The 25,509-nt window shown below is 38.3% G+C and overlaps 1 protein-coding gene across 1 annotated transcript in view; it reads right to left on the reverse strand.

Moving 5' to 3' along the window:
* The window catches only part of EYS (eyes shut homolog), a 1,768,122-nt gene that overhangs the window by 128,524 nt on the left and 1,614,089 nt on the right, over positions 1 to 25,509 (reverse strand). The window contains 1 exon segment of the mRNA XM_042939126.1: positions 5,573 to 5,745. Within this exon segment, the coding sequence (XP_042795060.1) occupies positions 5,573 to 5,745 (173 nt within the window).

A 25,509-nucleotide genomic window follows, 5' to 3' on the forward strand; every position in this document is an offset into this window, starting at 1 on the left:
GTTGAGTGACTGACAGACTGCCAGAATTAATATAATTTCCCAAGTCAAAATACCTTACTATCTTGTTTTTAATAGGGGTGTGTGCATGTGTGTATGTAACTAAATCCAACACCACTTACTGGTAGGAAGCATAATGCCTTTAGAGAAACATAACAGCAATAACTATAGACACGTAAGCAATTTCTAAACCTAATGAAAGACTGTGGTTAAGAAATCTTTCCCAGGTATGTACACACACACACACACACACACACACACACACACACTCATTTGCTTATAAACACATAGTACTGGTAGTAATTATTGGAACAATAACTGTAACTTTGCTCTGCTAGGACTGCCACTTGCGTAGATGGAAGAAAGGTGCTAATTCATTGTCAGTGGGTAGGATTGCAGGAGTCCATCAAAGTTGTTTTTTCAAGAACATTCCAGTATACAATAATATATATATTTATTTTAAGTGTTACTTTTTTAGATGTGCAATCTAACTTTTCCTCTCTACAGATGCTGAAATAGAAAAAAAGGTAAAAGGCGGAGGTGTGAACTTTCCCAGTGAGCAAAAGGAGAGGCAATTCCCTCAGTTCTTAAGGAAGAAAAAATGTAGGACGCTCAAAGGTTGCCTTCAACCCTAAGCAAGAGGAATTACTTTCCTGAGTGCTTTCTTGTGTGGCCACAATCACCCCTGTCTCCTTGTTCCCCTATGGGGTTGGGCTTGATCTTTTAACATTTCTTTGTAACCAGGAGCTGGAAAATATAGAATTTAAACATGGAGAGAAATGAGGGATATTGAGATGGGTTGAACAGCAGGGTAATCAAACAGCTGTTGAGTCGGAGAGTAAAAGCTGGATCATATCAGAGTGGATGCTATCAAAAGAGTTACGAGCTTACATGACAAAATTACATGTACTTGAAATATGCCATTACAAAATGCCAGCCTGACATTAAGCTGCTTTATAGAGGTATCATGTCCTTAAATAGCCTGGTGATTATCTGTATCCCTGGAGCGCTGCTTTCCTACCTGACTTTGTAATACCCCTGGCTTGTCTCTAATCACCATGAAGAGTGTCACCAACTTAGAAAAATTCTTGAAAGGAAATTAATTTTGATTTCTTTTGACATTCTATAGAGTTTTCTTTCTAGGGAGGATGGAGATCCAGCCTTCTTTCCCATAATGACAAGATACGGCATTTCTCTGTATCAGAAGCCTGGTTTGAACTCTCTTATAAAAAGTATTTTCTATATGTCCAGTGATGTGTTAAGCAATTTACATGAATTATCTCCTTTAATTCTCATGAACTCTGTAATTTAGGTTCTATTATTAGACCCCTTGAAGGTGAAGTACAGAGAGATCAGGTGACTTGCCCAAGATCACACCATAGTCTAGTCAGTAGTAGAATGGGGATTTTAACCTAGTCACACGGATTCCAGGGCCTAGGCTCTTAATCTGCATGTTACACTGCTTTCTTCAAAAGCCATATTCCATTGAGAGCTGTAGGTGGGGAGGATAAGGTAAATTAAGCCATACTTTTAGAAAAGACAGAGAGGGCAAGCCATAAGATAAAGTGTCCCCCTGCCCCCCTGCCTTTAAAATGATGTGGTTAAGAAAACAAGAAGAGATTATTCCTGCATAGAAAGAGGCAACAGGAAGTGTGAATGAGAAGCACAAATGTGGAGAGTAAAGCACTTTACAAAGGAAGGCAGCTGCGAATTTTCTATTTGCAGTGTTTGTTTATTTTGGCTCCCATCACCACTGCCATGATTGCCTCGGAATGAATTCCCCAGTGGAAACATCAACAAGGTAGGAAACGTCATAATTATATTTTCTATTATCCCCCAAAGAATATATTAGTATGGTAGATATGGCTATAATCTAAAAGAAAAGTGCTATCTAGCAAAGACAACTGCTGATAAAACTAGCTGATTTTTTATCCTCTGGTATTAACAAAAAGGCAAAGATAAAAAGGGTGTTTTGGATATTATTCTGTGCCTTTTCTCACGTGTACTTGCAACTGGGCAACAACTATGCTTATCAGTTAGTTCTATGCTTTTCTCTATTGAATGTTCTAGAGAATCTCCTGGACGTGAGACTGACCAGTGAATGGTCCAAGAAATGATATGGGGCACTACCTCATGCTAGTTGGGGGAGTAAAGAAAGCCTTGATGCTTGCTGGATGCAAAGACGATTCCTGGAGGGAGCTGACACTTTGAGTGGGCATTTTCGTGATTGTTTAGGGAATGTTGATATGTTAAGCACTCCTTCCTTGATCCCCAGCTTCTCTGGTGCTTTGGCCTGCCTGAGATGCCTGCAAGAGATTGCACACTTGACAGTTTTCTATGGCAATGGAGAAGTGTGGGAAAATTAAGGTCCTGTAGAGCAATCCTCAATCAAAAGAAACCACGAGTCAATGGTTAAATGCTTCTCTCTTTTGTCCCTTGGGGCAGGCAATTCTCAGACTCATTCTGTATATTTCCTCATAAGAGTGGACAATTTTGAGACTCATTTTAGATAGTTCCTCATAAGGTCCCAGGAGAATCAATAATAGCTGTCCCTGACTCAATTCCATAAGACACCTCTGTACTGACTGTCTCCCCTTTCCTGTTTTATTCCAAGTATTTACTACACTCCTGTTTCTTGAGATCATTTCCAAAATAAACTACTTGAATGTAATTCTTTATCCAGGTTCTGCTTTGATGGGGGAACTTAGGCTAAGACAATGCAACATCACAAGAGGAGTGATATTTATGGGCTGAAAGATGATGGGGGGGGATGCTTGTCTGGGGGATGGTACTGGTATTGTACATGGCTTTCTCTCCTTTACTAGATCCCTAAATATTGGAATCTTGGAGGGGGTTGGTCCTCAGCCCTCTTCTTCTCTTTGTCTATACCTTTTCCTCAGACAATTTCTGGTTCTATGGTGTTGACCACTGCCTCTATTTTGATGACTCTCCAAATTGTATCTTTAGTCATGACCTTTCTTTCCCCTGAGCCTGAGGATCATTTATCTGGTTGCCTACATGTCTTCTCCATTTCGATATCTAACCGGTATCTCTTCCTTCATCTGTACCCAATAAAACTCTTGTTTACCTCCCAATAATGCCCTATAAAACCCCTGTTATGCCCTCAGTCCTCCTCATGGCACTATACTCTACCCATAGTCCAAACAAATAGAGAAATCTAGATGTTCTTGATTCAGCACTTCTCAAACACTTCCCTGCAAGTTCTATCAGTTCTGTCTCCAGAATAGATCTCAAATTCATCCACTTATTTCCATCTCCACCACCATCATCCTGGTCATAGGCGAAATTATCTCTCATCAGGGTCACTGACAAAAGCCTTTTAAAATCAATATACTGCAGTCAGAAGTGTTTTAACAAATACATATACACCACTTGCCTCTTTAAAATCTTCCAGTGGCGGGGTACCTGAGTGGCTCAGTTGGTTAAATGTCCGACTTCAGCTCAGCTCATGACCTCACAGTTTGTGAGTTCGAGCCCTGCATCATGCTCTGTGCTGACAGCTCAGACCCTGGAGCCTGCTTTAAATTCTGTCTTCCTCTCTTTCTGCCCCTCCCCCGCTCATGCTCTGTCTCTGTCTCTCAGAAATAAATAAAAATTAAAAATAAAATAAAATAAAATAAAATCTTCCAGTGGCTTCTTAAGGCACTGAGAATTAAAAGCCAATAAACCTTCCCATGTGCCTTAGACCCTACATGATGTAGGCTCTGCTCACGTCAGATATGCTTTTCTCTCTTGCTCCATATGCTCTGCTAGACTAGCACCTTTTCATTCTTCAAAAAAGGTAGGTTCTACCTCTCTTAAGGGTCTTCCATTTTTCTGAAACTTTTGCTCTAATAGTTGTTTTCCTGGTTTTCATAGGTCATACTCTGCATTCTATAGGCTTTAGCACAGTCTCTTCCTTTTTGGAGTCGCTCTTATCATGAGCACCTATCTGGAACAGTACCCTCGCTCCCCCCACCCTGCTTACTCTCTATGCTCCTTGTTTATTTCCTTCATAATTCTTTTCATACACTTTATATTGTGTCTTGAGCTATTTTTATTTTCTTTTAATCTTCTCAATTAGAAGAAAAGCTCCATGAGGGTAGGAATCTCAAATTACTCTGGCACATTTGTGGGATATATTAATGGATAGGCTAATTGTTTTGAACAATTCCTCTGGATGGGTGCATGTTGGAATTCCTTCTTACCTACAATGAAACAGAGAGTCTAACAAATTTTGTCTAATATTTCTTGTCTCAATAATTTATAAGTTGCTGCATCTCTGAGCCCTAATAAGACCAAAAGATAGGAGAAAACAATTTTTTTTTGTAAATATGTGAAGACATTCTTATAAATCTTCACTTCTTATTTCATGTGATAAGTCTGATTTTCAACTAGGAAGCAAAACTGATGATTCATCCCTTAGTAATCAAATTTTTTGTGACCAACTGTATTTTTCAATAGCTTGATAGAATGGTTCTATCTAAGAAGCATGAGGTTTTTATTGGAAAGGACAAAATTTCAATTCCATCCAGTCTATGATACCTTTTCTTATTACAAAATGACTTGGCTAACTTCTAATATAACCTTCCACATAGAGAATGAAACTCAGTACTTCTTAACTCCCCTTCTCCCAGCTACATAAAAATCCGTTGTCTCAATTCCCTCCTTTCAATACTTTTTAGTTATGAATTCTTTTTTCACTCATTTCAATTTTCACACCTGTTATATCAGCGTGTGGTGCTCCAACTTTTTGATGAGTCTGAGCAGGTAAGATCTGTTTGTTTTGTTGTATACCTGGGGCATAGGGACCTGCGCTCATTTTGGTAGACTTACTCCAGAATTTGGTAACAAATACCACTAGCACCAAAGGGGTAAACTTTGTTTTTAAAACTTTTTGTGGGGAAAATAAAGATGAAACAATTCCTATCCTGACTTGATAAAATATTAATGCCAAATACTTTTAATTATTTCTATTAAGATTTAAATTGATATTTATTTCTGTATATCAAAGCTAACATTACATTCTTTGGCAAGCTGCTTCCTAAAACAATCTTATATTATAGCATCTTGTACCTTTTTGTAATTTAGGATTTTCTGAAGGAGAGCCACATGGATATTATTTGTGATTTTGTTTCTTGCTATATAATAACTGTATCACGGGGTTTATTGTTTTTAAACAAAAAATGACTGGTCTACAATACAGAGATCTGTTAATATTGTTGCCTCAGTTTTCCAAAATGACATCAAATATTTTGATTTCATGTATTGCATCTGATTTTCCTTGTTACTCTGAGCATTAGAATGACTTTGAGATTTTATACTACAGAGATTTTCCATAGACTAACCTCAGGGTAAACTCATTACCTCCTTTGTAATTACACGATGGCTGTGAGAAATACATGCTCAGGGATTAGTCTCATTAACAGGTCTTGTCTCAATTGACTTGGAAAGAACCAAGGAAACGATTAGACATATTTGATCAGTCAGGTGCTGTCCTTGATTTCTGTGAGTGACTTCTATGTTCCTCATCTCCTTTTGCGGTGCTCAATGCTTAATAATCAAATACTCTTACCTTCCGTGCAGAGGAGCCCAGACCTCCCATAAGGGCAGAGGCAAAGGGAATCTGTCCTGGATTTAGGAACACAGGTGGCACCGTTTCCACATGGACTGTTTTCACAGGTTGCAAACTGGCACATCCTGCCTGAGTACAGCCTTGGACACTCACAAAACCAGTTTTCACTGTCACTGAAAAGGGAAAAGGAATTATAAAACCAAACAGAAAACAATGATCCTTTACACACAGGTGGATTCGCGCGTGCATTCGCATGCATGCGTGCGCGCATGCGCACACACACACATAAAATAAAAGCTGCACCTTGTCTTCTCCCTTTCTCAGTGTTTTTCAACTGTTAAGTATTTGTAGCTGTGCACTTCGCATTGAAAGCAGATTAGCAGCTTTATAGTTTGCCTGAGGCCATGAATTCTATTTTAAGCCATCTATTTTTATTTTTGATTTACCTCACCTTTTACTGCGCACTAGGTGCCTTTTTAGGACTTCATTAAATATGTGTGGCGCTGCCTTAGTAAAGTGCTTCAAATGTCTATTAGAAGAAAACGTCTTAGATGCAACCTGAGGAGAATTTCAAGCTGGTGATAAGCTTCCTCCACTGAGGAGAAGTCCTCCAACAGCCACCCTTGAGGTAGCTCACAAAGAAAGGCACAGTGGGGAGCATAATGACTAAACAACTCCCAGGGCCCCAGGCTGCGGGTGCCTGTGAAACCAGAGCTGAAAACTGTGCTCATCCACCTGCATGCCTTCTCCAGAGGGGATGGTGACCAGGAATCTGGTGCTTCTGCCTTCCCTGCATCTATTTCCTCCACCTGCCAACCTTTGTTTTTGAGAGAGGTTGGGAAAGGGCCAGAGAGAGAGGGAAAGAGAGGATCCCAAGAAGGCTTTGTGCTCTTAGAGATCATGACCTGAGCCAAAATCAAGAGTTGGATGCTTAACCAACTGAGCCATCCAGGTGCCCCTTTTTCCCCCTTTTAAAGTAAAGGTAGCTCGGGGTGCCTGGGTGGCTCAGTCAGTTGAGCCTCAGACTTTGGCTTAGGTCATGATATCAAGGTTCGTGGGTTTGAGATGCAGGCTTGGTGCTGACAGCTCAGACCCTGGAGCCTGCTTCAGATTCTGTGTCTACCTGTCTCTCTGCCTCTTCCCTGCTCGTGCTCTGTGTCTGTTTCTCAAAGATAAATAAACATTACAAAAACATCAACAGTAAAGGTAGCCCCAGCTTGCCTATGCAGATTCACTCCTCCCCTATTCCTAGTCTATACTGACGCGGAAGGCAGACTCCCACTCTTGGTGTCAATGCTACCAATTGAGTGCAGGGTGAACACAGGGCCAAAACAGCTGACTGGCTTTTACTGCTGAGGTTGCCATGTAGCTGCTTGTGGCACCTGCCCATTCAGAAGGGAGAGCCTGGCTGAGAATAGAGAGCTCATGCCTGGTAGTGCCAATGTAAGGGACTGGGGAAATGGGATAAAACACTATGGAAAGAACTTATGTATCAGATAACAGGTAAATCTAGCTTTGGCGGGTGAGGTCTTGAGACCCTCAGAGGCTCTCTCGACTCTTAAGAGGCCAAACACGGGTGATGAATAATTTACTCATTTTATAACTATGAGAAATAAGTGAGATGACTCATTTTCAGAAATACCAAATACAAGCTGTGCTGTCTAGTTAACAATAGGTTTAGAACCTATTGGAAATATGTGCGACCTCCTTCCCCTCACAATGGAGTCCCAAAACCTGAGACACTTCACTTCCTGGTTCTTCTTCCTCCTCTCCATCTCATGGGCTTTGTAATGAGCATGGGCCAAAAAACTGAAGTCTCTGTGGCAATTCAGGGAATGTACATTTGTTCCAATCAGACTACTTTTTGCCTTACACGGGCTTAGGCAACTTCAGGGTAAGGCTGTAATCTCTGTAGGACTCAGCCAATGAGGAATCAGGGGAGGGACTTGCATGCTTGGAGATAAATTGCCTGCTGTAACTGCCTCAAGTATGCCTGTCCATCAGACACCTGCTCTGGCAAGAACGTTGATTGAAGCCTCCCTTCACTGTGCTCCAAGTCTCTGCGTCCCTTCTTTGATTGGGTTAGTGTGCTTATTTTTCACAATAACTTTCATGGCAACTTGCATAGTATTTTACATAGAGTGGACAAATACAGAATCTCAGGTTTTCAGAAATGGTCCAAAATTAAGGATCAATGCCGCTAAGATGGTTATAAAGCACCCTAAAAAACTCTTCTATTTTGGGGCTGTATTACAAAATAAAATTTTGAGGACGCTTGAGCCAATGGTCCTCCTTCTCACCCGAGAATAGTGGTAAAAGCATAGCCAGACAACCTGGAAGGTACAGTGACAGCACTGGGGAAAGTCACACCTTCTGGTGTTACTTAAAGTGTTAGTTAGGAACTTAACGTTTTTGCGGCCATGGATAAATCTCATGTAATTTCACCTCCACTCACCTAACCTGGAATTGAAAGCTTAGTATAAAGCATCTGTATTCTGGGATAAAGTCTTGGAGTGTAAAACTCTTGAAAGCTGCATTCTGGAAAAACCAAATTAGTCTTTTTATAGTAAAGGAGAAGGCCACATATATGAAGTCAAACGAATCTAAATATTGATTGATATAAGTGCTTTAATCATATAGACCTAACCAGATTTGAAATGCGGGAAAGACACTTTTCTGTTAAAAACCGAGGAAAGCACTAATTTTAATCATGTCCTATTGATCAATCAAGCCTCATTTCCTTTTTGCTTTCATCAGGTGTTGGAAGAAGTTGGTTGTTATAAATTCATGTGGAGATGACTAACTGTGTGCATCTGTACATCAGCAGGCAGACAGAGCAGAGAGAGAAATGGAAATTCTATAGAAAACGCTCTGCGGAAGGGGAAGACCACCTTATCTCGCTAACCATGAGCAAGTGTCCAGAGCCCTCTTGTCCATCTTGGTATTCATTAGAAAGAGTTAGCTTTAACCAACTGAGATGATGATGCCTCCATACATTTCACTTCAAATTGCACCTTCAAGTTCCAAAATAGTTCCTGGAGTGCCAGATATTTCACCAATAGTTTTAATAAAATCTATTTTTGCTACCAGCTGCATTACACCTGGACCCAAAGGCTTCTCCTAGTCAGATCTTGCCAAAGATCCCATTACTAAATCCCAACTTCTTCAAAAACTAGCAAGTCAAATGTGTTTGCTGTTAACTTAACTCAAAGGATACCTCGCCACAACCTGAAGCAATTGGCAATGCTGACCAAGAAAGTAAGTGTCCTAAGCCTGAAGGACCTCAGGTAACCTTCCATGTTTGGAACCAGTGATTAAAACAACGTCACCCTCCTTGACCCCGTTTACTTTAAATGTTGTAACTTCCTGTGAACTTATTGGACCCTGTATAATTAGATATGGGAGAATATATTTACACGTAATACACTTTTTTAATTTGAAAAAGTTCTAAAAATCTTACCCTTCACAGACCTGTGAACTACATAGAAAACTGTTTTTGCAAGTCTTCCTCTGAGTGAAGTTCTTACCTGTAAACCATAACACCAAATGTAATCCCAATTCCTGTCAACCAATATTTGCTGGACACCTATGTCATGGAAAGAGCCAGGTACCATGGAATAAATAAATAAATAAATACTTGCTCTGCTCTTGTTTGGGAAGATAGCATAAGTGCACGAACTAATCTTTGTAAAACACAGCACAGGTATGTGAAAAGGGAATTTAGGCAGTGAGCAAGGATTTTAAGGCCTTAGCTCTGTAATATGTGGATTCAAATGTCAATAGCTTCTAAAAGCTGCTCTGTGGACTGGCACCACAGAATGTTACCAGTGAATCTCCCCATGGCTTTTAAAATGCAGATTCCTGTGCTGCCCTTGCTTCTGAGATTTTGATTTAGGAGATGTAGAGTGATGCCCGTGATTCTGTGTTTTAAAAATGTCATCATGTGATCCTGCATAGCTTACTTCCTGCAAAAGTCAGCTCCCTTGAGACAAATTTTCTCACCAAAGTAAAAGCTTGATGGGCATTAGTTACTACTGGGTCTTTAGCAGGATGCCAGGACATTGTAATTTTCTCCTTTGGGGCTACATTTTAGCTTTTGACTAACATATATCTGAAAATACAATATTTATCCACTAAAGTACAACGATTAGAGGGTTTTTATTTTACTAGTGCCATACAGGGTCTACTTTATGTATGTATATTATGTATGTATATTATATGCATATATATGCATGTATATTACACTTAACAACAACACGAAGTAGGAAAACATTCAGTCAGTCATTTTAAAGCTTAGTTAAAAAAATACTACCTATCTAAGTGTATGCAAACATCTGTATATTTTGGCACTGTAACTATTATAGCATACTCAATTACAAGTCACAATATGGTTAGCATATCAAATGACTGTCGTTAAGTTTCTATGGGTATTAAAAATTATCTTTAGAAAATTCAGCTGATTAAAAAAATCAAAAGATGCTGGCTTGAAAAGGATGCCCCTATTTACATAACAGCCAGATGCCTGAAAATTTTCTACAACTAAAAGGACTCCTGCATGTATTAACTTAAAAAAAATAAATATCTCTTCCTGCATTCTTTGTATCTAATGGATCATTAGTAGATTTCAAAGTTGACCACCCACAGTGTCAAGAGAGGGAAATTCTCTGCAGGAAAGTGAACAGAAATGAGTCCTTATGAATAATGTCTCTAGATGCTTCTAAAAAATAAAATCACTATTGGCAGAAATAACCCATCTCTATGTATAGGCTCTTCTATTTATAGCACCACAGCACCGGCTTAAGAATGCAAATGAGATCCCAAGTAGCTGTGGTTCAAATGGAACTTTCCTTCCTTTTTCATGAATTTCTGGCACCACAATGAGTCTGCTGATTATAAAGCAATACCCATGAACCCCCTGGCCCAACCCCCAGTCTTGTTAACACTGTTGAACTTCTTTCAAATGAGTTGTCAGCTCTGTGTGGAGAATCTGTGTTGCAACATCCATAGATAGTTTGCCTCTAGGACAGAGGTGCCTACAACGATGTTATTTCTTGAGGTAAGGCACGCCATCATATTTGACATTTTTCATTTTTTCTTTTTGAAAGTAGCCAAATGTGAAAATAATAGAAAAAAAATGCAAAGCCAAAATTATCTTAAGGCGGCCTAGAAAGTGAACTTAAAGAAACATAGTCTATATAATATACCCTCAGATGGAGAGCTCAGGGAAAATGTCCTTCAGCTTTAGGGGCTTTTATCTTTGATTAAAAAGATTTTATTAAGGGTAGAAACAAAGAAGTTGAAAAAGGATATGAGCAATAATAAAAGTTATAGAATCACATGTAAAGAGATAATACACAAAATAAGGGTAATTCACAACAATATAAAATATTTTTGTCTCCTCATGTTCTAGGATCTGTCCAATTCAATCCTGTGGATATTTTGTGAAGGGAGATTGAATTTATGTTATAATCTCTCTTCCCCTACCCTTCCTTCTCTCTCTTAACGCCATGGTTCACTTTGTAAAATGTTCTTCATTGGTGGAGAAGGATGATCAGAAATTTCCTTCCCAGGAAGAGATATCTTTTCCATTTCTTTTACCGTGGGAACCACTAGTCCTTCTGAAATGGAGTTAAAGCTTTGCTTCCAAGGGAGGAACCTCAAAAAATATTAAACCCCAGACAGGGAGCTAACATGGCAAAAGTGGCCATAATCTAAATAATTTAAATGGGATATGCATGAGAATGTGCCTTGCATAGTACTTGGCAATGATGAGCTGCTCGTTACATGTTACAGAAAGGAGGTGGGCATGGATGAAACACACAATTAATTGAATCTGAATCAGTTAATGGTGGGATAAGAGCAAGAGAAACAAATCTGGCACAAAGAGAAGCGGGTTGGGAAAAAAGCATGAGGTAGAGGGTGTCAATGGGTGAGAAAATAAAAGGATGCATCGGGGCATGCCCGGGTGGCTAAGTTGGATTAGCATTTGACTTCAGCTCAAGTCATGATCTCACGGTTGGTGAGTTTGAGCCCCGCATCGGGATCTGTGCTGATGCTCAGAGCCTGGAGCCTGCTTCAGAATCTGTGTCTCCCTATCTCTCTGCCCCTCCCTTCCTCACACTCTGTCTCTCTCAAAAATAAATAAACATTAAAAATAAAATAAAAATAAAAGGATGCATTAATAATTGTTGAATTATTGTAGCATTTCAACGTTTAAAATTACCTCCCCCAATTAAAAACAAATCTCAGGGTTTTAAGATTAGACTTTGTGACCAAGCAACAATTTTATAATAGATTTTCTTATTTCGTGTTCATTGCAAAATTAGCCAGTCTCCACTCCCCTGCACTGTAAGGGCAATTTGGGTAGGATTTAATATAACAGAATCAGTAAATGCAGTGCTTATGAAGCTCTGGAGTTCTCAGATAATTTCCTGTGACGATAATGTGCCTATTTGGAGGCTATTTAAGACTAGAAGAGTTGGTATAAGCTTTTAAAATGCAGTTTTAACTCCTCCTAAAAAGAAACAAAAATTCTTTTAAAATATTTAAGCCAACAAAGTGCTGTTTCACCCATTCCCTTGACCTCACTAATGTTCACATACATACAATTTCTACTCAACTGTTTCCATGGTGAATTCAACTGTTGCCAGGGAGGTGGAAACAGCGCATACAGTGTTGATGATTGTTCTTTTCTGATATTAAGAAATATCTACAAAATTGCTGGGGGAGGGATTTATTCTGCACACACATAAGGAATAGTAAAGATACACATTTATAAACACTAAAACATTCTTTATGAATGTTACTATATTCCTACACTCAATTTGCACCAAGAAATTTAATTTATCTTAATTTCTCACTTATTCCAGGTCCTCCCTTTCATCAAGTCTTTTTTTTTTAAGGTTATTTATTTTATTTATTTTTTTGAAAGAGAGATAGCACGAGTGGTGGAGGGGAAGAGAGAGGGAGAGAGGGAGAGAGAGAGAGAGAGAGAGAGAGAGAGAGACAGAGAGAGAGAGAGAATCCAATGCAGGCTCTGCACTGTCAGCACACAGCCCATTGTGGGGCTGGAACTCACAAAACTGTGAGATCATGACCTAAGCTGAAACCAAGAGTCAGATGCTTAACCCACTGAGCCACCCAGGTGCCCCTCATCAGGTCTTTATACTCTAATTTTGGTGGGGGAAAAGCAAGAAATTTAGAGGACTTGCCTCTAAATATGTTGATTTGTCAGGTTTGCTCTCACACTACAGTTTGGGTCTGCCACTTAGCACAAAGAGGGAACATGTGGAACTGTCCCAAACCTCCTTATACTGAGTCAATGTTCTGAATAATACAGATCAGAGACTATTGACTAAAAAGATGTTTAATGCCCACCCCTTGAACCACATGGTATATTTAGCTTATAGTTCTGAGGTCCAGATATAAGGTTTGCTATACAATTATAGGGAACAATATAAAATTTGCCACTCAACATTTACCCATTATACAAGAGATTATTTCCTCAGTCCCAAACCCAATGTAGACCTTCAAGTCATGTGGCTTCCTCCCTGTAGCATATCTTACACATTTATGTTAGTCCAGATAACATTCACAATTCATTCGGCAGAAGGTTTGCATTAATTTTGGCTTTGACTCCTTTCCTTCTACAAACTGATTGTTTAGATCTTTCCTAATCTCTAAGCCCTGTGTCCCACACTCACATGAGATGACTTTATATCACACTCTACAGATAAAGTTGCAGTCAGCAACATCAAGCCTTGACTTCCCACTCATTTTGCACTCATTTTTCCATCCTTTCTTTTTACCCCGTTGAAGGAGTTTTAGGCAAAGAAATAGTCATACTGTGTTTTAGATTTATCATTCTAGGGCTATGGTGTGGAAAATGTACTGGAGTGACACTGAGAAAAGGGGTTTCTCTTCCTAGCGTAGATGATGCCTTTTCCTCCTTTTTTTTTTTTTTTAACACCTGTTGGAGGCATGTGCAGGAAACCCAGTGGTGCTCACCCCAGCAAGTTTCAGCAGCACCTCCTCAGGTGAATTCCCACTAAGCCTATGTTCCAGCTGACTTTCCTGCAAAACTCAGGTGTCCCACTGAGTGGATTCTTAGCAAGGTCAGCAGTACTCCCAAGTGTGGCTTTCCAGAAAGTTCTGCTGGCTCTCTAGTGGGTGGCTTGTAATAGAGTTTCATAGGTCCCCAGTGAGCAAAATTCTAGTAAGTTTAGCAGCAGCCCTGTGGGTGGTTTCTTAGTGAAGTTCCTAGCATCCCAGGGGAGGGCATCCCAGTGAGTTTCAGCAATAACCCAGCAGGTGGCTGCGCAGCAAGTTTCTTCAGCCCCTCATTGGATAGATTCCTCTTTCCCAGTCCTGGCCTGTGGCACCTCAGTGGACTTTTCTATATCCAATGACCACATGCTCTCCAAAGGGGTCTAAATACTAGCTGGTGTGTGTCTTCCAAATGTGTTCCTTCTTTGATTATTCTTCCCCAGCCCTAAAGGTAGGACTTACTTGCTACATTTGCTATACCTAAACTTCTAATGTACTCTATCATTTAGGAGTTAATCCTCTGTTACTAGCTAATAATTCTTCATATTAAATATTCTTAAATTACTGTGTGGTTTCTGTCTCCTTATTGGACTCTGAATCATATGCAGAGAAGCCAGTTGGGAGGAGATTATTAAAACAAATCCAAGCAGAAGTGTAGATAAAGTCAATGGAAGTGGGCATGGAGAGAAATTATCTACTAGATGGTTAGAGGAAAAATATGTATTTAACTTGATGACTGATTTCTGGTTTGGACAACTGCCATTCTTAGAACTAAAGAATACAAATCTGGAAAGAAGGAGGAGAATATAATGAGGTAATTTTTACACATGTATTATTTGAAACATCCATGGGTATCCTAGTGAATATGTTAGGTAGTATCAAAATAAGTTATGTTTGTAAAAAATAATTTGGTTTTTGACCAAATAATTTGGACCAGCCACTTACCATATAAATAGAATAAGAAAGATTGCACTAGAAGTCTTTATCTATTATACCTTTTGTTATCACTACTTGGAAAGATACTCATGTGTGTGGAAACATGGTATGGCAGAGTTCTAAGCTTAAATGAATATTCCTTTATGAATACAATTACCATACATGACATAGCTATTCTTCCTGAGGACAACTTGGTTAGCTTCGTGGGGACGGCTGAGAAGCCAAGTCTATGAGATAGAGAGCTCACTGGACAGACAGCATCCCAGCTCATTTTCATGCAAGTGCTCGTGATGATGATGATGATGCATTTTATAAAATGAAACATCTTTGATGAGTGTTAAACTGGAAAGGGTGTCAGGGCAACAGGAGTAAACAGGGACTATCCCAAACTGGGGTCTCTGTTTAGGGTCATAATATTTTCCCCTTAGTCTATTGTTATGCTGAATGTACTAATTAAATATAAAGAATTCTCACCTAAAACTAATTCTGAAGTGGAAAGGCAATTATTTTATTTTAACTGCTGTATTACTTAAAAACGCATTTCATTAGAGTTCAAATTTACACATATTTAGGCGTGACCTCAGAAGAATATTTTCTGTTAAGTTGATACAACTGAGATACAAAGCTCAGGGAACTGAAAACAGCTTTCCTGAAAAAAGAACTACTGATAATAAATCACTGCTTTGTTACCTTTGATATGTGGGCTTCTTTTTTTCTTTAATCCTGAAAGGGATAATTTGAGTTTTAAATACAAGAGGTTGAAAGTGGCTTCAGGCTTTTTCAATTAAAAGTTTAAGTTTTCAACTTCTTTGCACTGGAAAAGACTAAATCTCTTGGAATCGGTTGACATGATGTTAAAATGGACTGTGCTATTTCTTTGAAAACCATGTACAATGGCCAGCCTTCATCAAAAGGTGTTTCGGCTGGAGGCAAGCTTCTCAGTTCAGTGACCTTATGGATGGTAAAGGACAGTTTTAAAAGGCATTTATACCTAGTTAACATTATTTTGACACTCTATTAGATGTGGCAATTTTCTTTTACATTAAATGGATAAAAAAAAAAGTAACAGTCAACTTTTCCTGCTGTTTCTATAGTTTCAATTAGTTTCTTTACCCTCAATTGCTCTATCAGATGGGCTAGATAAGATTTCACTATTTGGGGGATCATTTTAAGCCTCTTTTCCAGCAGTTTGTTATTTTTAAAGCTCCAATGATTCACCATAAAATGCATCTCCATCTGCAGGAAGCAATTCCTAAATTGCTTCACTCAACAAATCCAAAACCGCTAGGCTCACCATAGCACAGAAATAGAACTGGTTTGGAAAGGGATTACCTATTGGGTTCAGAAAACCTTCTTCTGAGACAGGCTATAGCACAGAACAGATCTCTGAATGCCAGAAGCAACTTTAAATTTTTTTAGCAAGAATCATTTGAAGTTTTGTTTTATGGGTTCAAACTGTTTCCTGGTAAAAAAAAAAAAAAAGTTTTATTTCCTGGTAATTAACATTATGAGTTATCAGTTGTTGCAAACTCTCCAATCAGTTCAAACTGAATTAAAATTTTCTATGCAACTTAAAATTGTATTTGAATGGACACAAGTTTAAATACCTATTTCTTAGAATTATTAAATAATAACTTGAATTCATTTCTTAACTCATTTCATTTAAAGTTAATCTCTCTTCTTTCCTCTCCATGGTACATACATACAAAATACTAGACAGTATGGAGGAGATATTATATAATAGAGGTGAATTTTTGACCTAAGTTTTATTTATGCTAACCTGTAAAATGGGGTAGAAAAATCTTGATTTATCTTAGTTGTTTTAAATCTAATTAAAATAAAATAGGCACCAAAAATGCAGGTCAAGGGACAAAGAGTTGTTTGCTACTTTAATCTTATGTAGGAAGCTATTGCTATCCTTGGGATTTAGGAAGGTCGATTATTCTATAGAATTTTTAAAGACAGGACACAATTTATTTTAATCCTATGCCAGCACTTCTCTGAAGTGGATTTAGACTTTCACACTAGAAAGAAGAGATGCACTAGACCTTTGAATTGAAAAATTCTGCAGCTACTTTCAACCTCTGATATCAAAAATCAAGTTATCTTGTTCTAAAAAAGAACAAAAGAGAACTTGCTAATCTGGAAGTTATTCAGGAGTCACTTATTATCAAAAGTATTGTTAGTGACTCCTTAGGTATAAAGGTAAATGATAATGCATAAAACAGACTGCTTAAGGGATTCCTTGTTTTATTACAGAAGGTGTCACTCAAGTCTCCAATAAACAGCTTCATACAGATATTTTTCACAGATACACCATTTGCCAAAAGCAGTGATGTCACATTGTGTTTGGTTTTGCACTAAAGTTCCTTGAAGGTGTTCCATGGCCTTCGTGAGGGGCAAAGGGCCATTTGCCATGCCTGAACTAGAGCTAGTTCACCTTTACCTTGAATCATTCATTCATTTTCAACAAACATTTACTGGACTTTTCTATGCCAGGTACTGCTAGGCCCTGTAACACTGGAGTGAATAAAACAGATACAGTCCCATTTTGTATTGAATTTGCAATCTAAATGGGGAGATAGGAATTGAACTATTGGGTATAAAATTATAAATTACATTAAGTGCTGAGAAAGAATATCACATGGTACTACAGGAGAGGACAACAGGGGGATTCTTTTAGATGGTAGGCAGAGGGGACTTTTCCATGGAATTAGTAATTAAACTGAAATACAAAAAATAAGGAATTGGGCTAGGTGAAAATTGCAGAGTGTTTCAAACAGTGAACAACATGTATGAAGGCCAGGATATGAGAGAAAGCCTGACACATCTCAGGACCCAAAAGCAGCCATTATGCTTAGAGGTCAGAAAAAGGGAGAGGATTTGAAGAACTAGGCAGAAGCTAGATCATGCAAGGATGTCTCAGATCTTATATCAAAATATATTCAACATTTCAGTTACATAATAGTGTGATTTTTTTCCCTATCAGTTGATCAAGGAAAAGTGTAAAAGGAATCCTGACTAAACATCATACATGGCATAGTGTCCACCTTTCTTTGTTCAATGGGCTCATTCAGCCACCAGTCAGTCACACTACTCCTTAGTTTTTAAAGCAATGGCCTCCTACTACATTTGGAATAAAATCTAATTTTTTTTTTACAAGGACCCATAGGGCTGGATGTGATCTGGTCCTTGCTTTCCTCTCTGACTCACCTCTTTCCACCTAATCACTATGCACCTGCTTCACCTGCCCTTAGTGTAGTATGTCAAATCCCTGGGCTCAACTGACTTCAGATGTGTCTCTAATGTACAGTTCCCAGGGAACTCATACTAAACACACTCTACTTTTCACCATGAGAAGAGTATAAATCATTTTTGCCTTGGACTGAGGACTTCTCATAGACCCTTTCTACCCCCATGAAAACACTGTCTGAAAGAGCAAGGTTAATGCCCCATGGGACAATCTCAAACAATGGTGGTCTCAATGGTTCCACCTTTCACCCTGTAGGTGAATATTTCTTGCAGACCTTGTGCAGGCTTTTCAGGAGGTCCCTGCAGAATTGAGTCCTGAGTCACTGAGAGCTGTGACTTGATAACTTCCTTTCCATTGACCTTCCCTTGCCCATTCTGTCCCCAGTCCTTTACTTACTCTTTTCAATCACCTCCAAAACACTGCCTGTACATAAGACTGTGATACAACCTCTATTTTTTGGGGGGGACCCAAGCTTTGATCCCAATCTTTCTGTTTTGCAAACCTTCTGCATGCTCCCCACTTAAGCCCTTTGTGCTCTGCCTAGAACCATCTTCCCCTTTTGTATGATCTTTGCATGGCTGATGCCTTTTCATCATTAAGTGAAATCATTTTAGCTGAAATGTTATGTCCTGAAAGGAGACTATCCTTGAAATGAATGTTGCCCCCAGAATGTCCATCTCTATCATCACTCTTTTTTAATTTTTTAATTTTTAAAGTTTTTATTTATTTTGAGAGAGGGAAAGCACGAGTTAGGGAGGGACAGAGAGAGAGGGGGAGACAGAGAATTCTAATCCTGACAGTGCAGAGCCCGGATGCAAGGCTTGAACTCACGAACTGTGAAATCACAACCTAAGCTGGAGTTGGAAGCTTAACCTACTGAGCCACCCAGGCGTTGCTCTATCATCACTCTTAATATGTTTACTACAACTGATCACATTTGAAATATTCCTATTTATTTCCTTATAAATTTATTTGAGTACTCATTATAAATTTATAGATCACTTTACTACCTAGAATGGAAGCTCCAGGAGAGCAGAATCTTTGGTCTGTAACAGAGACTTGTGTTCCCAGAGTCTAGAACAATGGCTGGCATGTAATGGTTCCTGAATAAATGTGTGTTGAAGGAAATAACAACAACAAAAATTCTACGTGTTTTCAGGGTGAGATAACAAAATAGAGAATGTGATGTTTTTTCTTTTAAGAATACATACCTCAAGCAATCTCCTGAAGTGCTCCTACTACTAAAGAGATACATGCACAGTTTCTTCAAGGTAAATGAAAAGAAGACATAAATATCTGGAATTTCGAACTAGAGCTTTCTTTTACTGACAACACTCCACTTCTTTTTAATTTTACTAATAAAATCTCCTGACAGGACAGTGATTAACTTGTGAGAGAAAAAATGGACTGGGAGGGGGCACAAGGGAGTATTCCTGGGAGTTGGATATATTATATATCCTGATCTGGGCTGTGGTTACATGGGTGTATACACATTCAAAAATTCATTGAGTAGACTCTTGAGAATATACACACACACACACACACACACACATATATGTGTGTGTGTGTGTGTGTATATATATATATACATATACACACACACACACACACACACACATACACACACACACACACACACACACACACACACACACACACACACACAGATCTTGACCTAGTTTGGTTCCTGGTAAGCAAAAACATAGATCAGTTTTGCAAGCATTAAGAATGCAAAGGCTTCTTTCATGTCAAGTTTGTTTTTTGGATAGTCCATCAAAACCTGATTTTTGAAACTTTAGGTGGGTCAATAAAGAATACTTTGGACACATTTTTACATTTAAGTTATCAAATCACTTCATTAACATAGTGAAAGATCAATCTATATTGCAAACATTCCTGGAGAAGACAAGTTTTTCTTTCGTAAAAATATTATTTTCTCTGGAAAATAGGAATTTTGTTGGTAGAAATTGCATATTAAGTTACTTTATCAGCTGTTGTGAAAATAATATATTTTAAAGTTCTCAGTCCTTGGTCTTGTGAAGAAATACTCTATTGTCTGTGTGGAGCACTTCCATTTTTATTAAATTTGTATTTGCCTCTTTCTTTCCATTTGGGTCTCATGCTAAATTACATGGCTAAATTAACACCAATTTAAGTGCAGTTTTTAAATGGAAATCTAATATCTTCCAATATCTTAATCACAAATTATATGTTTTATAAATAGCAATTAAGCTTTCTTGACGGTGCAGTGGTGACACATATATTCCATGAGGCACTGATAACCTAGGAGTAATTCAGTAGCATTAGGGAGGACCTAGGTTGCTGGCCAAGTAGGCTGCTTCTTTTGTGGTATGAGTTGCAAGGCTGGAAGTTCTCCAATCCAAAAATATCTGTCCATTGTTCTGTGGTTGCTCCATAAAAACCTATTTTCAGGGCACCATTCTTTTTAGGTAGAGAACTAAAGATTCTTATAGTTTAAGTACTACTTCAATGCCACCTTCTCAATGATACCCATGGCCAGAACTAATTTCTTTTTTCTTTGACACATTGATACCATTCACTTTACATTCAAATATTCAGTAATAGTTATGAAGTCCTGACATGAACCAGTCATACAGTGGCTTCGAAGACAGAGAAACAAATAAGACATGACTATATCTTAGTAAGGTTTTAGTTTAGATTAGTAGTTCTTAAAATTAGTTTCTCATCAGAATTGCCATGGGGAAATGAAAATTTGTCAAAACTTCAGATCCATAGGCACAGGAAATGGGCCTGTATATTTTTTAACAGGTTCCTAGATGATTACGATACCCATTTCTGGTGACCTGGTTTCCATTCTTCCACAATAGTTCCACTACAAGAACCTGACCCACTTTGGGAGTAAAAAGAGAGTCTTTATACTGAACTGAGTCTCTTCAACTTATTTTTGATGTAAGCATTGGTTATGATTGTACTGCTTGGAGGGAATATTTTTCTTCCAATGTGAATGGTGGATAGTGAATGATATATCAAATATTTGTTGAACACAAAATGAGTGACTGGCAATCTTTTCAAACTGAGCTGTCTTCAGATGAAACATCTCTCACATGGAATGACTTCAAGACCTATAAAGGAACTTAAAAGTTAGCATTTGAGATTCTTTCTTTCTAGGGTGAAAAAAAGGAAACTTGATGCTCAAGACTTTTGTTATGCCTTCATTTAATAGTGTCTAAATAATTTATATGCTTTTTATTGACCAAAAGAAAATACCTTCATATTTATTGGCATGGATCACACAAAGGCAATCTTAAACCTTTGATTTTAAGGAACATTGAGTTTTCTTTTGAGTACATTTTATAAGATTAAGACTTGACTTATTTTAAGTTTTATTTTAAGATATCTTGTTTACATATAAGACCTATTCTCCATTTTTTAGGTAAGATAATATGAAATCAAGCCACAGTTGGAAATGCCCTAGTCTGTACAGACTAAGCACAAAGAGAAAAGAGAATGTTATCCACATGATTGTGCACTGAAAAAATTTTGATGTTATCATTTAGATCACTGTGTTAAATATTTAGAGGATTCCAGGAATAAATAATGTTATGCAAGTTGCAACATAGCACATTTTCAAAATGATGAACTTTTAGGAATTTGGTAATGAGGTGATAATGAGATGATGAGGTGTTAAAGAACTTAGTTTCTGCTTTGCATTTTTTTTTAGTCCATTATCTTTATTGCTGTCTTATAACACTTCAATCTATATACTGACCTTTTATTCTGACTGCTACCTTAACTGTGCCTATCACACATTTTTGGGAGATGACTATAAATTACGAAAGGTTGAAAGTGCCCCCAAAAGCGTTAAATCAAATGCTATAAAATTGAGTGTTGACATTTTTCAAAAGTGCAAAAAGTGCAAGAACAAGAGTTTCAGGGTGTTGAATACTAGCAGGGAAGGGAGGTGTATGGGGGCAAATCAAATCTGGGTACAGAGGATGAGGCACCTTTTATATTTGGCACAAAAGGTTGTTTTCTTACTCTTTGCTAATCAAATATAATTATGCACTTAATTGCTTTATTCTTCTTTAAAACTGACACTGGGAGGGCAGGTAAGTCAGGATGCTATTTCACTGATTACAATAAAATGCAAAATGTTGACCTGGAAACAAATTGATAGAACAAGGGCCTACCAGGGATGCAGCATCTGCAGGCATAAGGACCAGTTAGATATTAATTTAAGCTTCAAATATATAAACACACTACCTTGTTCTAGGGAAATGTCAATATAGTTTTATTTCTTGATGTTGAACATGTAGTATAATAAGAATATATACAGACTATTTTCAAAAATTTTTTAAATGTTTATTTATTTTTGAGACAGAGAGAAACAGAGCATGTACAGGGTAGGGGCAGGGAGAAAGGGAGACACAGAATCTGAAGCAGGCTCCAGGCTCCCAGCTATCAGCACAGAGCCCGACGAGGGGCTCAAACTCACAGACTGGGAGATCATGACCTAAGCCAAAGTTGGATCCTTAACTGACTGAGCCACCCAGGTGCCCCAGAATATACACAAACTATTAAGTGGCCTAAACTGAGAGGACCTTAACTAAAAGGCAAATAAAAGGTATTTGTGTTGGCCTTTGAAAAATGAACAAGGTGTTGAGCATAAATATTGAAGATATGTTCTATTTAAAATTTAAATAACATCTTTTCCCACAATCTCAATGATTTTATTTTTCTTTAGTTGTTAATCAAATTAACTAAAAGTATATATCAAGCTACTTGATACAGCTAGGGGTGCCTTGGTAGCTCAGTTGGTTGAGTTGCCGACTCTTGATTTTGGTTCAAGTCATGATCCCAGGGTCATGTGACTGAGCCTTGTGTCCAGCTCTGTGCTGTGCATGGAGCCTGCTTAAGATTCTCTCTCTCTCCCTCTGCCTCTCTCCTCTGTTCATGCACATGCTCTCTGTCTCTTAAATAAAAAAATTTAAAAAATGAATTATATTGTAGTATTAATTACTACATGATAGAAGAGAAAATGGAAGTGTAACTATTGAATCTACATTTTGGATTTTAGGAGATTAAAAAGAAATCATTTAATTTAATATCAGTTTTACTTTAGAGATAAAGGAACTGAGAACCACAAAGTCATCACAGCTAGTTAGCAGCAGATCTGGAACCTCTCAGAAACTACATTCCCTATGAATAAAAGCAGTAACTTTAGGACATTGCTGGTTAACCTGTCCCAGACGTTCTATGAATCTACATACTTTCTGGATGATTTTAAGACTAATGCTGGCTTTTATCCACTCTGATCTGAATCTTATAATGCTCTCAGTCTACCTGGCATCTTTCAGGTGCACATACCAACCAACTCATCCCTTTTAAAGTCTAGTTTCTTCTTCTTGCTCTTACAAACTTTCAACCTCATATTCTCCTACCATAAACCAAATTCTTACTTCTTTCTTCAGTGCCTTCAGTGACATATTGAACCATGTGTAATTCCTACACTTCACGCTTTTTTACTGAGCTCTTCCCTCTGCTTAGCACACACTTTCCCCAAATCTTCCTCTTTACTTGGGAAATTCTTTCAAGAATGAGATCAGACGTTGTTTTTTTCATAATGCCTTCCAAAAATTTGATAGGCTTTCTGTCGAGAAAGGCAATCTCTTGCATGCAATTTTTCAAGCCCCTCCCCTCACCCCCCAACCCCACCAGGTTGCTTAAGAATGGCCTCAGGCCTGGAACCCTTCCTTACCAAGAGCTAAGGGGGCCCACACAGCCTGTACTGGGTGTATTACCTCGTGTGATATTCTTGTTTCAAGCTCAATGAGTGTTCTTTCATTCTGCTTAAGTGTGTATGTAAGGGCCCTTGGGCATGCTCTCAGTCTTCAGTACTTTAGACTCCATGGGCACGGGGAAGGATTTGAGGGTCCATGTGCTGTAGCACAAGAGGGTTTCTTGTAGGTCAACTGCCCTGTGTGAGCTGCTGGGGTGGGAGGAGAGGTACTTGCTAGCCACAAGAGATGGATGCAACTACTGGATCTGATCTTGCTGTATTTCTACAAAGATAAGTAAAGAAAAAGTAAGTATTGTTCCCTCCAGTGCTTAACTCTTGGTTTTTCCTTGTGTGACTCTGATACCAAGACACAATAGGTTGAAGTGTCTGGAGATTTTCCCTGGACCTGGCAACCAGTGTACCATGTTTTTGCTCCCCTGGGATTGATACTTGGTGCATGGTATTCTTCTGTACACCTTCCATGAACTTGGGCTAAATGCTTCTATTACTCCAAAGCACTTGGTGGGTATTTTTTACTAGCATTTACCACATTAGTGGGATATGTGTCTGTCTGTCCAACTACACTATAAGTTACTTGAAGATCAGTACACTGGGCGGGAACAGCCATCCTCAATAATTTCTTAAACTGTGTTCTCCTAATTTTCATTACTCCAAACATTTCCTACTTTATTACAAAGCCCAAATCTATATATCCATTCTGGACCTTTTTTGTTTTTGTATAAGTACCAAGGTTTTCTTACCAGTATACCTTGCAAGCAGTTCTACTCTCATTATATGTGTCACAATGCACAGGATCATTTTTTTTTTTTTTTAATAGGTCAGGACCCTCAATGTCAACTATTGCTTAAATCATTTTGTACCTAATTCTTATGTACTAAACACATGCCTAATCAGGGGAGATTATGTCTTGGATTATCTGGGTACAAGCATCCTTGTAAGAGAAAGGCAGACAGAGCGATTACTCAGACAGAAGAGGAGAAGGCAATGTGACCATGGAGGGAGAGATTGGAGAGAAGTAGACAAAAGCCAAGGAATGTTGCAACCACTAGAAGCTGAAAGAGGCAAGAAACAGATTCTCCCTCCCAGCTTTCAGAGGGAGCATGACTATGAGCTATCCTTGAATTCATCCCAGTGATACCAATCTAGCTTTCAGAACTGTGAGAGAATAAATTTCTGTTGTGTTAAATCACAAAGTTCATGATAATTTGTTATAGTAGCCATAGAAACTAACTACAAGGTCCTACAATGTTTCTGCACTGGGTCATATGGTGTAGGTGAAAAACAAATAGGACACTGGTCTTGACCTTGAAAAGTGGGAGTAGGGTTTGTATGATAGGTCAGTTTTGGCATGAAGGGCTATGTGCCAAAGTAAGCTGCTTTTGCTTCCCAGTGACCAATAAGCAGCGAACAGAGGCTATAAATGAGGAGAGTAGCAGCATCCTTTCTGTTTCTGAGGGAGATGGGGAGTATAGAATTGAGGACATTTAATGACATTGTTGGTCTGATAAAAGTTTGATAGAAGTTTGAACCACGGCAGTGGCCACAGCACCAGGGAGGAGAAATTTTAATTTAAGAGACTTTTCTGAAGTAGAATTGAATAATTACATCATTTTTGAGCCATGTTAGGAGCCCTTCTGGGCTCAACATCTTGTCACTAATAATTCTTTCTGTTAGATTTTTGGCCTTTTGCTGAAATACATTATCTAAATTGTAATAGTTCTTCTGAAAAATGATTTGAGTATTATTTTGAAAATGTTTTCATTGGAGATAATATTCTTTTAAAAATGTGATTTAAACAATCTTTCCCCATATTCTTGATAGTTTTTTTCTTTTTTTTGTTTTTTAAGTGGGAACCTATGGAAAGTGAATCAACACAGAAATTTATACTATATACAACTTCCATCAAGTAAAGATTACTAA

Source organism: Panthera leo, chromosome B2 (genome assembly GCF_018350215.1).
Source record: "Panthera leo isolate Ple1 chromosome B2, P.leo_Ple1_pat1.1, whole genome shotgun sequence".
Classification (NCBI taxonomy): Eukaryota; Metazoa; Chordata; class Mammalia; order Carnivora; family Felidae; genus Panthera; species Panthera leo.